At 46.2% G+C, this 15,319-nt stretch overlaps 1 protein-coding gene across 2 annotated transcripts in view; it reads right to left on the reverse strand.

Moving 5' to 3' along the window:
• Positions 1 to 15,319, reverse strand: part of TRAF5 (TNF receptor associated factor 5) — a 45,926-nt gene that overhangs the window by 8,935 nt on the left and 21,672 nt on the right. For both annotated transcript variants that reach the window (XM_018060764.1, XM_018060763.1), the window contains exons 2-7: positions 6,852 to 7,070; positions 6,076 to 6,133; positions 4,362 to 4,463; positions 1,617 to 1,781; positions 919 to 996; positions 503 to 577 (exon numbers count right to left, since the gene is read on the reverse strand). In XM_018060764.1, the coding sequence (XP_017916253.1) occupies positions 503 to 577; positions 919 to 996; positions 1,617 to 1,781; positions 4,362 to 4,463; positions 6,076 to 6,133; positions 6,852 to 7,069 (696 nt within the window). In that variant the 5' untranslated portion in view covers position 7,070. The remainder of the gene's footprint in view (positions 1 to 502; positions 578 to 918; positions 997 to 1,616; positions 1,782 to 4,361; positions 4,464 to 6,075; positions 6,134 to 6,851; positions 7,071 to 15,319) is intronic.

Consider the following 15,319-nt stretch of genomic DNA (forward strand, 5'->3'; position numbering starts at 1 on the left):
TTGTTGTGTATGTGTGTTTGTGTAGGTGTGTGATCACTGCATACTTATGAAAGGATATCTGTGAAATAAATTCCTAGCAGTAAAATTGCAAGGTCAATGTGTCAGGTCACATTTTTATTTTCACAGATATAAGCAAACCTCAAAAAGTAGGTATTATAAATTTTATGTATATATAAACTATTTGTTCTGTTTCTCTGGAGAACCCTAATACAATTGCCAGTCTTTTTTTTTTTTCTATTCCATATATAGTTATAAAACATTGGCTATATTCCTTGTGTGCATTATATATATACTTGTAGCTTATTTATTTTATACATAGTAGCTTGCATTTCTTAATTCCCTACTCCCATCTTCCCTCTCCCTACTGGTAACCACTGGTTATTACCAGTCTTACAGTTTCACAGACACTGAATGTCCTGCATCCTGAATGGAATCAAAGAGTAAAATGAACTCGACAAATGAATGACACAGCAGAAGGTAGACAGACACAATCACTCCATACCTTTACGGTACAGCCATAGTTCTTAAAAGGACAGTCTTGTTCAGCTTCGGGACACACGACCAGGTGTTCATCCACCTGTGAAATAGACAGCCTCAGGCTATAGAAATGCATCCTGACTCTCCAGCTACCTGGTATAACTGCAGTCAGCAGGGAGCCAAGGGTAGCTCGAGGAGAAGACAGGAAACAGAAGGAAAAAAAGCCAAGCTGAGGCTGAAGCCAGGAGAGCTAACATGGAAACGGAGAAATCTCAGGGAGAAGAATTCTCAGGGAGAAGATGAGGGAAGACAAAACCATGGTCCTCATGAGGATAAGACGAGCCTTGGGCCCCCGCCTATGGGATTTTACCAAAAACACACTGTAATGATTACTGAAACTTTATCTTACGTAAAATCACTGAGAGAATTATTTACACTTACCTCAGTTCTTGGAATGGTCTGCAAACACTTGTTGGGACAAGATACTGGGTAGGCAGGACACCAGTTTTCCTCGTGATTCTGAAACAATGAAAGGGTGCTGAAATAAAGCCAGCCTGGCTTCCAAAGGCTCTCTGTATGCCCTCAGAGTGCGTGTACACATAACCCCTTGGGGATCTATGCACTGTGGCTCATCCTCTACAAGAAGGTACAGCCTAACGGCAAAAAGGTTCCAGATGGCTGTTTTCTCAGTATAAGTGAATTCAATTTTCCAGTTATTCCAAAGAAGGTCAGAGGTCATGGGGCTGACAGAAGACAGACGATGCGCGTCACTGGCATGGCTCCTTTGGCACACGTAAAAGGTACCCATGCTTTCTTCTTACGCCTGCATCCTGCCTCGCCAATTGTCAGAGCATCCTGAGGACAGAGAGTGTGGTCCCCTCCTTGTGACTCAGCTCCTAGTGTCACTCCTGGCCCACGCACACTCAGCAGGTGATCAAACAGCATTTTTGCCAACGATACATGGAAAGAGTCCTACCAAGAAGGCTTTCAGCTTTTTATAGAACCCCAAGATAAGCTATTCTTTAGACCTCTTTCTGCACAAAAATAAATTCAGAAAAGTGCTTCTGGTACCCCATCTGATTCACTGTGACCACTCAGGCCGAATTCAGTCCCATAAAGATGCCTTTTTTTTTTTTTACCTGTAGATTGATGACTACCACATTCTTTTTGCAATAAAGGCATTTTTCCTCTCGAAACTGGCAGTATGCGCTCAGATGCTCTTTCAGATCTTTGCGAAGGACGGGCTCCCGACAGTTTTCATTAGAGCACTGCACAGGCTGGAAGAGGCAGTGCTGAAGGTGGTCCTGCAACAGGCAACAACAGGCCAGTGGGACACACTGAGCAGGGCACTGGGAAGGGGAGCGGCTGCAAGGCCTGGGGAGGGCGGAGGCGGGGAGGACCCCAGGGCAGCAGGAGGACAGCTGGGAGGGCTGGGGGGGAACCACCTGCTGCCTCTGCTGAGACCAGGGCATGGAGAGGGCCGTCTGCATGGAGGCTGCGAAAGCCAGCCTGGTCTGGAGGACAGGGCTTTGAAGATGGGCGGTGAAGGAAGCATGCTGAGTTTACCTTAGATCATCTACTAACTTGCTCACATTCTCGAGTTAGTCCTTGAACATCTTCCTTAGCGCTGCCAATTAATTTACCAGCTCCTCAAGGTCATTTCTTTTGTGCGCCCTCCATGCCCACCCCCAGCACCAAGTCCAAATTTCTGCCCTCTGTTGTTGTTTAGTCGCTCAGTTGTGTCCAGCTCTTTGCGACCCCGTGGACTGTAGCCCACCAGGCTCCTCTGCCCATGGGGATTCTCCAGGCAAGAATACTGGAGTGGGTTGCCATGCCCTTCTCCAGGGGGTCTTCCCGACCCAGAGATCAAACCTGCATACTGAGCATTGGCAGGCCTTTTCTTTACTGCTGAGCCACCAGGGAAGCACCGGGTGGTAAAAGCTGAAACAGAGAGCTGAGAGGGAAGAAGAGAAGGCCAGCTCCTAAGTAAGAGAAGGAAGGGGAAGGACTAGAGGAAGGAAAGAGAGGGAGAGGGAGCTGTCCCAGAAGCAGTAAAGCAGAGCAGTGAGAGGAATTCAGGAATCAGAATCCCAGGCCCAGGAGAAGCTTGGGTCAGCCTCGTCAAGTCGGGAGACATTCTTAACCAGCATATTAGAAAATGATGACATGGACAACGTTCGGTCCAGTGTTGCTCATGTTACAGACTTTTACAAGCAGGCAAGTCTTAACAAGACCTGGGGATAACACTGCAAGTTCCTGTGATGCTGACAAGGTATCACAATCCTAGAGGGCTTGTTCCCCACCACAAGATCCTTTAAAACAGGGCTGACAAGCTACAGCCCTTGGGCCAAACCTGGCCCACTACTTGTTTCTGTAAAGAAGGTGTAACTGAGAATACCCACACGTATTTCTTCCCATGTTGGCTACGGCTGCTTTCCCTCCAAGATGGGAGAGTCAGGCAGCTGCGATAGACACTGGCTGGCAAAGTTTAAAATATTTTCTATCTGGCTTCTGAGAGAAATAGTTTGCTGACCCCTCCTCTGAAGGTTAAAAAAAAAAAAAAAAGGGCACATAGTTTTTCTACAGGAGGTAAATAAACATTATAGCTATTCTCCTTTGCCTCTAGTAATGACAGTGACAGCTGAAATCTACATCTTCTCCAAAATTCACGGATGCTACCCCTCAGCTGTCACCAAAACAGTCAACATTCATCAAGACTCTGCATCCTGTGAAATCCTACAGCTTACCACACAGGTGACGGAGAACAGAGAGTAAGAGGAAATATTAATACGAAAGAAACAGGTGAAGAGAAACCATCCACTATTCTCCAGAAGGTGATGATCTGGTCACGAGAGCTGACCAATGGCCATTTGAGCCTCATTTCCTTCTCAGGCTTAGTGACAACCAAGTTGGTCAAGGGACCCTACTATTGGACCTGGCTATCAAAACAGGTGGTGAGGGACTGTCTCAGAAAACACAAAAACCTTCCGTGAACTTCCAAAGAAATTCTTGGGTTAACAGGGAAATCATCTACACATTTCTGAGCTCAGTGCCTGGGGGTTTGGAGGAATGCTGGGGAAAGGATGGATCACTAGAAATACATTCCACAGTGTGGTGTGGGAGGAGGGGAGCGGAAACTTGCAGCAGTCTCCAAACAGTTCCCTGGAAGCTAGAGACGCCTGCCTCATACTCTGATGGAATCTGACCTGGGCTCGCTCTGGCAAAGCCGCGCTTCCTGCTTCCCATTTAACGGCTTTCTGCTGATGGATGGGAGAGTAACGGAGGGCAGTTTTATCGGAAAGGAACTCGACATCCCGTCACCCCCCCTCCCCCCATACCTGTTTGCCTGCATCTCTTACCCACGTTTCACCTTCACACTGCATCCCAGCTCTGTTCTGGTCTGTGTCATCTTCCTTTAGATCATAACTTCTAAGAGAGCAGGGCCCATAGCAGCCAGGAAACACCCACCCCAGCACCTGAAATGCTTCCAGGCAGGGACCCTTACAACTATGTCTTTCTGCAGTCATGGCCTGGAAGTCCTTCACAGTTTTCCAAAATGACGTGTCCTTGGCTCGACTATTTCTTTTGCCCAGCATGTCCCATTCTCTTTTGAATCAATGAACCCTGACCTGTAATTCAAGGTCTAGCACACATTGGTATGTTCTCCATGTGTTCCATGTAAAATGAATCTCTTCTTGTGAGATTCATTTCATACCTTAGCCTTTGGTATGCTACACTGTAGCCAACGGTATTGCTAGACAAAAATTCTCTGAGGGCCACCCACCAAAACCCTGTACCACGCTTAGCCCAGGAAATGACACATAAAAATGTGTTCAGTACAGGACACTGGAAAATGGCAGACACTGTTCATGAGTAATACCAACCTGGTATCGTCCCAGAGTAATCTTGGCATTACATCTGGGAGCATTTTTGCAAAAAACATACAAATTGAGGACTTCCCTTTTGCAGCAGTTGTCTTTAAACACCTAAAAGATAAACATGATAGATTCACACACTCCAAAGCTTTAGAGCAACGTGAAGGAATCTATTATTAATTTGGTCTTCAGTTCATCTCAAAAGTTGGGTGGAAACTTCCAGTCAGTGGTTGGAATGGAAATACCAGATTCGCCACCATATAAGAAAAGACCATCTCAGATACATCTGACAGGCCACCAAACATACAAGCCAGGTAATTCAATGCTTACTGCAGTAGGCTGAAGCTGGGGGAAATCTGGCGGTGAAATTGACCCCACATGCTCAAAGGTCAGGAGGTGGGGCTGTGGATGGGGGCGATGCTTTCCACTTCCTGTCCCAGGGTAAACATTGTATTAGTCATCAGGTGGTATCACTGAAGCTCTGCTGACTTATGTTTCAGCGCAAGCCAGAGGTTGGCAAACTTTCTCCATAAAGGTTCAGAGAGTAAATTATTTTCAGCTTTGTCATCTACATTGCGATGTCCTCTGTTGTCACTATTCAGCCCTGCTGTACACAATACTTAAGTGAATGGGCATGCCTGTGTTCCAATAAGATGTTATTTATGGGCACAAATGTGAATTTCATATGATTTTCACATGTTACAGAACACTATTCTTTTGATTTATAAATTTTTACTTTGAAATAGACTCACAAGAAGTTGCAAAAATAGTACAGAGTTCTTGTACACCCTTCTTTTGATTTTTTTCAATGATTTAAAAATATAAAAGCCATTCTTAGCTCACAGGCCATACAAAAACAGGTGGCAGGCTGGATCAGTTCCAACAAATCCCACGTTGTAGTATGCCAACCCCTGGCTCGTGGGTGAGGCAGACACAAGTACAGCTAGGCATATGGAAAACACATTATAAGAGCAAAGAGAAGGCACACGTATGTTTGACTAAAAAGACAAATAACCCACTTTAAAAAATGGGTAAAGGATTTGAATAGAAATCACTACAAAGAAGATATCCAATCGGCCAAGCACATGAAATAATGCTCCAAGTCTTCAAACACTGGAGCATCAAAACCATGAGGTATCTCTTCATAACCACTAGGAAGGCTATAATAAAACAGATGGACCACAACAAACTTTGGCAGGGATCTAGAGAAATTAGGAACTTTCATATCTTGCTGGAAAGAATACTGCTTTGGAAAACAACCTGGCGTTTCCTCAGAATGTTAAACATAGAGTTATCCCATGACCCAGTCATTCCACTCCTAGGCACACACCCCAGAAACATGCACACTTTAAAGTCAAATTTTGTGGCATATGCATTGTGTCTCAATAAAGCTATTGTTAGACTTAATAAAAGTTTGAGAGACGAAACAGATGAGAAAGTGAATTGGAGGAAATAGGATGTTTCATTTCTGCAAGCAACTCACAGTAACTAGAGCTCAGATAGAAAGAGGGTAAAGAGGATGTGGGGGAAAAGACCTGGGGATTCAGTAAGGACCCAAACACTCCTCTCTCGAACAGGGGTGGGAGTGGGGTCCAACCTGACCACACAGCAGAGGAATCTGGACTCCAAGGAAGGGTCCCCCTCCTGCTCTCCCACTCCAACTCCTCTGTCCAGTTCAACCCAGGACACTGGCTGCTCCATCCCAAGCCAGGGATCGTCTTACCTCCTGAGATCTGATCACCTCCTTATCTACAGGGCAGAGTGGGACTGCGTCCAGTTCTCTGCAAAGAAAAATCAAAATGAAGCCAGAGTTAAGGGTTGACCTCAACAACCTTTCTAGGAGCACCCCCAGCGCTCCAGCCACACTTGACCCCCTGAAGTTCCCCCCGGGCAGGCCAGGCCCGTCTTTACTCATGCTGTTCCCTCTTTCCAGAAGGGGCCCTCTGGTACCCCAATTTCAGCACCTCCTCAGTGAAAGTCCTGAAAGTCCCATTCATCCTCCAGGATGTGAGTCCAAGAGGAAGCCCCACAGGCAGAATCAGGTGTTCTCTGCCAACGTTCCCTTGGCAATCCTATGCTATCACACTGTACCAACACCTGGCTCCTCCACTAGCATAGAAGATTCTAGAGGGTCTTGTTTCACACTGAACCTCTAACTCTTCACCTCTGTCCCCTGCCTCAAGGCAGGGGAAGGTCAGGGTGCCTACAAGAAAGACCCTCTTGGGAGACAGGTCCTTCCCTGTGTAGGCTGTGCGCCGAGGTTGGCCTCACATGCAAAACAGGTGTGGTCTGAATTTTAAGAAAAGGTGACGATCAATAGGATAGCGGGAAGAAAATGAAGGTTCTACTCCTCAGGCTCTCAGAGAAGGGCCCTGGGAAAGCCCGTCCTCGTATTTGTGGTTCTGTGGGCAACCACAGCAACTCCCGAAACCGTGATGGTAATTGAGCGGCCACAGACGGCTCCCGGGAACACGCTGGCCGCTGCTGGCCGGAGCTCACCTCAGGGACAGCATGCAGCGGTGGCAGAAGCGGTGCCCACAGCCCGTCTGGTGGGGGTTGTGCAGCACGGAGTGGCAGAAGGCACACTTGTAGCGCTCTTCCAACCGCTCCACAAACTGGTACTCCATGTCGGGCTCGAAGTCCAAGGAGATAGAGTTGCCAGAATTCTGGCGGGTGAAACCACAGGGCACACCTCCTTGCTCCTCAGAATAGGCCATCCTAGGGGTCAGAAGAGAAGGAAAACTCAGCATGCAAGCACCAAAGCCGCTGGAGCCATCGGGTGCTTTCATCATTTGCTCCCTAATTGGTGAACATCACCCACAGGGTCCTTCTGCCGTGACTGTATAACAGTGACAACCTCCTGCCACTGGAGGGCTCCCGCAGCAGGGAGCTAGATGGCTTTGGGGTGCTCGGGTGGGAGTCTAAACCAGATGACTTCGAGCAGTGTTGTATGAGACTTCAGCTCTTTGCCCGTCAAAGAGCTAAATTATCCTTCAGTGGGGCTACATGCTTGGACAAAATAGAGCCAAGTGTTAACTACATTCTGAATAAACTCATTATGGATTTTTCTTCCACTCAGTTAAGAAAACTGAAACAAATGTGTTGACAAGCAAGAATCTTGCATGCCAATATATTTCTTGCAAAATATATAGAAATATCACCACCACCAAGCCACACCGTTTCTCACCTGAGCTGAATAAAAGCCCATTAATTGCTTTTCCTTCCAATCTATTCTCCATACTATAGCCAGGGTGATATTTTCCCAAAAACACTATGAGGGAAGGTTATCTCCCTTCATCATTCCGTAGCTTCCCAGGGCTTTTACGTTAAAGCCCACAGTGCTAAGCATACTCCTCACTCGGTAGCTTCCTGGGTGTCCCTCCCCTTGCTTCATGCACTCCAGCCACACAGGCTTTCTTTCTAATATATCATGTGTCTCTAGCCCCAGGGCCTTTGCACAAGCTGTTGCCTCTGTGCTTCCCCCCATCCCCTTTCATTCCTCTTCACTTAGTTAACTCACATTCGTGTTTCAAATTTCAAGTTTCATATTCTCAGGTAAGCTTTCTCTTTTTCCCCTAATCTGTTAGGAGGCCAATTCACTAGTCTGTAAAACACTTAAAGCTTCCATGGAGTATTTGGGAGTTATGAGTAAAGGTATGTGTGAGGGGTGGAATTTTTGCTACATAATTCTACTGAATTTTTGAACATGAATATATTACCTATCCAAAAATTTTAAAATATACAAAACCAAAACGCTATTCACCCACTGTTGTGTCTATCATAGAACCAGGTTCTTTCCCTTCAGAGCAATGCTTGATTTGAGACTGGATATGCATTTCTGTTGTTATTTTATTTATATCTATGGTCCTCCGTGACAAACAGGTAGCATCTGGTCTTGCTCACTGTTGCGTTTCCAGCCCGTAGCATCAAGCCAGGCGTGGAGAACAACTCACCTATTTGCTGAGTTAATGCTATTGAATGGAATTTTTTTTCAAAACCCTCAACAGGGCAGCTATAAGCAGGGTTGGCCTCTAATACAGTGATTCTTTTTTTTTTGGTGGTGGGGGTGGGGGGTTGTAATAGGGGAGGGAAATTAAGAGGTACAAACTTCCAGTTACAAAAATAAATGAGTCATAACACAGTGATTCTTAACCTTTTCTGAGCAAGGATTCCCCCCACCTTTGAAAATCTAATGAAAACTCTAGACCCTTCTACCTATGAAATAGCACAAACACCTCACTCCTGGACCTTTAAGGACCCTGGGGACCCCCACTTGTGGTCCCCAGGTTGACAAGAGCTCTGCCTGCCCCGCAGGCATGCTGCTACCCTTGGCCCAGTGCCAGGAGTGATGCTCTCTGCGTCCACAAACGGTGAGAGTATGGGCGGTCCTTGGCAAAAGGACAGGAGTGACGTCCTTCTGTGTGGTTGTGGTACAGGAAGGCCTGGCTTTCAGGCTTGCTTGCTTTGGCCTGTTCTCGGGATCCCTCATGAGTCTCCTGTAGCAGATGAAGTCAGCTGGGTCTGGGAGCAGCTGTGTGTGGCCTGACCACATCGGTGGGAGAGGAGCAGCCTCACTCAACCTTCAGCTCTGCCCAGGTCAGCTGTGGGCCTGTCCCACTGCTGCCGTGGTCTAAAGCTGGGCTGTGGCCTGGGGGAATGGAGCAGAGAAAGTAACTGACCTCTTTCAGCAAATCAAGCTTTCTCTCTGGACAAGGTTGACAGACCAGGGGATTTTTTTTTTCTCCCCCTTATCCTGGGGTTTAAGACCAAAGTTCCCCCTTTCTCCTCTCTGTATGTGTTTCCTACAGAACTTCAAGGTGGCAGGTGAGCAGACCAAGATGTGGTTGTTCCCCTTTTAACGTGGTTTACTCTTAAGATTTAACAAAATTTTAGTTATGAAGATAAAGAGACATAGCACTTGATCTACACACATGATCTGATAACCAAGACTGGAGAATCTATCCCAACTGCCCTGACCAGCCCTGTGTCATCTAGTCCCAAGCAGGAGGACAGCTTGCATTCTCTGCCCCTGGAGGACCCTCTCTGGGGACCAGGCTCATGTCTGAGTCACAGAGCATCTAAATTTGGGCCCGCACAGAGATACCCTAAAGCAGCAGGCCTGTTCAACTCCAGAACAAGGCAGGAGGATGTACAAAACGCAATTAGAGTTCCCCTCCACCACATTCTCTCCTCTTTCTTAGTACAAGAATCTAATGCACTCATCTGTGTGTCTGTCCATCTTTCTCTATTTTCCACTCAATTTTGTTAGGAACCCAAAGCCACTCCACAAAATAAAATCCCTTAAGAACTTTGAGGACACCAAAGAGATTTTGCTTATGTGGGTTTTATGTATTATTATTTACCATATTTGAGATTAAAATTGAGAAACTAAAAAAAACTCTTTAATTAATTAATTCACTTTAAGATAACAATGGGATTTCCCTTGTGGCTCAGATGGTAAAAAATCTGCCTGCAATGCAGGAGACCTGGGTTCAATCCCTAGGTCGGGAAGATCCCCTGGAGAAGGGAATGGTTTCCCTGGTGGCTCAGTGGTAAAGAACTTGCCTAATGCAGGAGACATAAGAGATGTGGGTTCGATCCCTGGGTTGGGAAGATCCCCTGGAGGAGGGCATAGAAACCCACTCCAGTATTCTTGCCTTGAGAATCCCATGGACAGAGAGAACTGGCGGGCTTTGGTCCACAGGGTCACAAAGAGTTGGACACGACTGAAGTGACTTAGCACACAAGCACACAAGATCATAATGAGCCAGTTATATGTTAACATAAATCATATTTTTATAAAAAATAATCATTTTCCAAAAGAAAAAAATTAGTGAGAAGAGTGGCATTTATATTTTTGCACATCTCTGTTTGGGCTTAAGAGAAGATAGCTGGATATTCATATCTACTCTGCATCCAGTGTTGCATTATCACATGTCACGTAGCTTCTGCACACTCATAAAAGGAGAGTAAAAATGGAAATGACATCCTAGTATTATTATGCAGACAATTTGCCCATGCAGATCCCCTGAAAGGGTCTCAGGGAGCTCCAGGCAACGGTGTGGTGGTAAATGCCAAACGTCTGCTCTCCGTGGGGAAAAGTTGCAAGTGAAAGTTGTCAATTCTATGGCAAAACATACCTGAATGACGTATGAGCCCATTGGCTGTAGGAAGCCCACGTCCTAGTAACAGCCACTCCAGTACCCTCAGGGCCCCTGAAGTCCACTTTGGGGACCACTGCTCTATCAGGCTGCCCGGTGGCCTGGCCCGTATCAGTCTTTATTCCAACAGGCCCAGCATGCGACCCTCGCAGATAGTCTCCTTCCACCTGCTGAATGGCCCACAGAGGACCACTCACCCTATCACTGTGTGTCTGGCCCGGTTCTGGTCAGTATGCCTAGGTCATCCACTGACCTTGTTCACTCTCCAAGATGTTGTCTTGTCCAATATATGTCCTCAAGCAATCAAATTTTCATCTCATTCAGTTCAGTTCAGTTGCTCAGTCGTGTCCGACTCTTTGTGACCCCATGAATCACAGCATGCCAGGCCTCCCTGTCCATCACCAACTCCTGGAGTTCACTCAGACTCATGTCCATCGAGTCAGTGATGCATAGACACACAAAAAAATAAGCACTTGTGTTCTGCTATACAATAAGGACTTGAGATGTTTCAGGGCAATGTTCTTAGCCAAGCAGAACCAAGCAGTAAATTTTCCCAGGGCAGGGTCTGTCTCCTTCCTTTGAAGCTCCATCAGGCCCGTGACTCAGCTCCAAAAATGGAATCGATGCACTGTGCTTGCTGACGTTAGAGAGCCCCAATAATAGAACTATAAAGGCTGATGTTTCTTTGTCTAACAAATACATTTCTCTAACCACTTCAACATTTCCAGCTGGCACGCTGTCATTCCTAAGAGGTTATTTAGTGGAAATGAGTAAGAGCTCCATTTTATTAAAATCTTTCCCCTCTGGGTATAATAGCTTATGTAACAGGAACAGCCAAAGATTTCAGTTCTTATAAATAAGAAAAAAAATCATCAAAATTACTTTTAGAGCTCGTATATCTCCTTACTGCAGTAAACAGTGCCTTATTCCTGCCATCAATGGAATTATAATGGTCCTCCTACTAAAGAGTTATTAACTCAAACCAAAAAAGACAAGAGAAAATTACATCCCATCTGCTCCCTAAGAGCTCATACTGAGTTGCTTTTAAATGTTATTTTTAAGCTTCATAAACTGATGCATCTTTTAGCTGAGAATTTTCTAGAAATTCCAAAAAAAGTCTGTGATGTCGCTATTTAAATTATTTTCTCCCTCTTCCCCTTCCTCCCTTCCCTTCTTTCTTCCTTTCTTGAGACACTTCGTCATGTGCTTTAATATCTGGTAGATCCCGGGCCTCAACTTGACCCCACTGTTCTTCTTCACTTAGATATGTCTTCTTATTCATTTTTGGGGAACACATAATAAATAAACTAACATTCTGAAACAGCATGCATTTGGCTTTTAGTTAGAATCAAAAGGACACAAGTCTAGCAGAACTCAGTCTCGGGTGTAACAAAAAAATAGGAAGGTCTGTGTCTGTCTGTCCACACTATCTCCACAGTCTCCCAGCATATCATATAGATTAATGAAGGTTTGGAAGACTCAGGAATGCTTCTATATATCATGTTTTATTTCATAACACATAAGCCCAGGGACTGTCTTCAGGGTTTTCAATTTCTGATCCTTGAAAATTCAAGATCAAATCCCAGAGTGAAAAGGGCACTGGACCCGAGACCTGGGCTCAAGCCCTGCTCTGCCACTCACTTGCTGTGACACGGCGGGGAGACACCCCATGGCTTCCTTGTTTGTACATGCCTGTATGGACTCAGCACCTACACGCCCCAGGTTGGGTCCTGAGAACATGTAGACCTGTGACAACACGTCTGTCCTTGAGGGTCTCCAAGAGCAGCGGCGGAAATCAGACCCGGGAATGATATATGACAACACTTTGGAGGCAAGTCCCATCAAGAGAGATTTAAGCAAGCTGCTGGAGCCCAGGTGAGGGGTAGCTAACACTTTCTGAGGTGTGTGCTGATTCCAGAGAGAAGAAAACATCCCCACTGGTCTTGCAGAAGGAGGAGGCATTTTCTAAAATGAAGGAGATAAAACCATTTCCCAGAGCTATCACAAAGGTCTGGAGCAGTTTAATGATTAACTGTAGCTGAACTTGGAATTAGGGGAACACACCAGTCACCTGCCTGTTCGCTCTCAGATCCACCCTCTGCCCTGGTCTGCACTGTGAAGGGAGCTGCCCCCCCAAAACACTGTTTACAGGGTTCCCTGGCTTCTGGCTCGGTTCAGCCAAGGCAAGACACCGGCAGGAGTCTGCAGAGTGGGAGGAACGGAGACGTAGACGGTTGTCCCCTAATCCCTCGGTGCTGGGCAGCATCGCAACAGTGACTGGGCTCCTCTGTGGCTTTCATCCCCATCAATGGCCGCCCTCTCTGTGGACGAGCTCTAGCAGACAGGTTCCCAGCTCCTAAGCTCTGGAAACACCATCTCCTCTTTTCGGCCCGTCCGCTCTAGAGCGGGTGGGCAGCTTCCCGCTGTGAGTCCTCTTAGAGGGGCCTCACTCCAGCCTCTGTGTGGCTTCCCAGTTTCGCCAACCCCCGTCGTGGAGCCGTTTCCTGTGTAACCAAATCCCCTTCCGGGAGCGCCTCGCGAGGCGCCTGTGAGAGGCGTGTGGTGAGCGGGCAGGGCGCGCCGTGAAGGCTGAGGGGGTGCTAGTAAGGAGTCCCGGTTTTCACTCCATGGTTTTCATCTTTGGGTGGATGACAGACACAGAAGACGGGCCCAGGAGGGGAGCTGAGGAGAAGAAGCACCACAACGGGCCAAAGGAGGATGACGATGGCAGGGGCAGAGAGGAGCCATGTTCGTGATCCGTTTCTGAGAAAAAATGCATAGATTCCGAAACGAGTCTGATGGAAGGGCTGTGGGAGAGGACACGGAGGAGGACCTGCGGGTTCCAGTGCGGAGGACCGAGTGACGAGGGCACCAATGAGACAGGAGGCAGGATGGAAGCAGAGCAAGTGGAGAATGTAGGGAGAGACAGAGCCAGGGCCAGCCTCAGGGCAACGGGAGTGACTCAGACCAGCCGACCTCTAACGTCTCCTCCACCATAAACTACGTGGTTCAGAGGAATGGCCACATTTTCTTTGGGCTAAGGATAATAGTTTTAGAATTGCCCAAGGCCATATATATATATATATTTTAACCTTTGATTTATATATATTTAATATAATAATATATTATTAATATATAAATATTATATAATTATATAAATATATTTATAATATATATAAATATATAAAAACCAAAGGTAAATATATATATATGCTTACTCCTTGGAAGAAAAGTTATGACCAACCTAGATAGCATATTGAAAAGCAGAGACATTACTTTGCCAACAAAGGTCGGTCTAGTCAAGGCTATGCTTTTTCCAGTGGTCATGTATGGATGTGAGAGTTGGACTGTGAAGAAAGCTGAGCGCCGAAGAATTGATGCTTTTGAACTGTGGTGTTGGAGAAGACTCTTGAGAGTCCCTTGGACTGCAAGGAGATCCAACCAGTCCATTCTGAAGGAGATCAGCCCTGGGATTTCTTTGGAGGGAATGATGCTGAAGCTGAAACTCTACTTTGGCCACCTCATACGAAGAGTTGGCTCATTGGAAAAGACTCTGATGCTGGAAGGGATTGGGGGCAGGAGGAGAAGGGGACAACAGAGGATGAGATGGCTGGATGGCATAACTGACTCAATGGACATGAGTCTGAGTGAACTCTGGGAGTTGGTGATGGATGGGGAGGCCTGGGGTGCTGTGATTCATGGGGTTGCAAAGATTCGGACATGACTGAGCGACTGAACTGAACTGAACTGATATATATATATAGGGTAAATATATATATTTATATATATTGTACATATATATTTATTATATATAAATATATATAATATATATACCTTTGGTTTATATATATTTAATAAATAGATATATAAACCAAAGGTAAATATATATAGGGTAAATATATATTTATATATAAATATATGTTTATATATAAATATATGTATATATATAAATATAGATATAAAGATATATACATTTACCATATATATATATTTACTTTTGGGCTTTTTTTTTAACCTTGGCTTTCATTTTAGTGATTACATTTAACATAACAGGTTTATAACTATGTCAGGAACACAGGATCTGGAGAGATAAGACATCCCAGAGCAATAGCTGTGGGGGAGCTCCAGGAAGCTAGTGTGGGAGTCTGCTGTCTGGTCCTGCCCCAGCACAGCCCCTGCTTCTCCCTACTTGGGATCGTTTATTTATTATTCTTGGCTGTGCTGGGTCTTTGTCACTGCATGGAGGTCTCCACCCATAGAGGCAATGTCCTCCATAAAGGGCTTTTCTTCTTCTTCCTCTTTTGCTGCCTCCTTCCTCCTCCTCTTCCTCTTCTTTTCCGTTTGGTTTTTAGTTCTTGTCGTTTAATTTCCCTGCTAGTCACTCTTCTTCCTGGAAGAGCAGCATCTCAGAACACAAGGGCCAGCAAGTGGGGCTACTCTTCAGTCGTGATGTGCGGGCTTCTCATTGCCGGGGCTCCTCTTGTCACGGAGCACAGGCTCTAGGCATGAGGGCTTCTGTCCTTGTGGCTCCCAGGCCCTCGAGCACAGGCTCAGTAGTTGGGGTGCACGGGCTTAGTTGCTCTGCGCCATGTGGGATCTTCCCAGATCGAGAATGGAACCTGTGTCTCCAGCATTTGCAGGCGGATTCTTCACCATTAAGCCACCAGGGAAGCCCCCTGTTTGAGATTTAATAGGTGCTGCTTCCCCCCAGGGTAACCCCCTTTCAGCCGGTGTGACCCCACCCCCCACCCCTCTGTGAGATCCCTAGAACCAGTGATTGGATTCGACAGCAGTTCCCAGAGGCCA

Source organism: Capra hircus, chromosome 16 (assembly GCF_001704415.2).
Source record: "Capra hircus breed San Clemente chromosome 16, ASM170441v1, whole genome shotgun sequence".
Taxonomy (NCBI): domain Eukaryota; kingdom Metazoa; phylum Chordata; class Mammalia; order Artiodactyla; family Bovidae; genus Capra; species Capra hircus.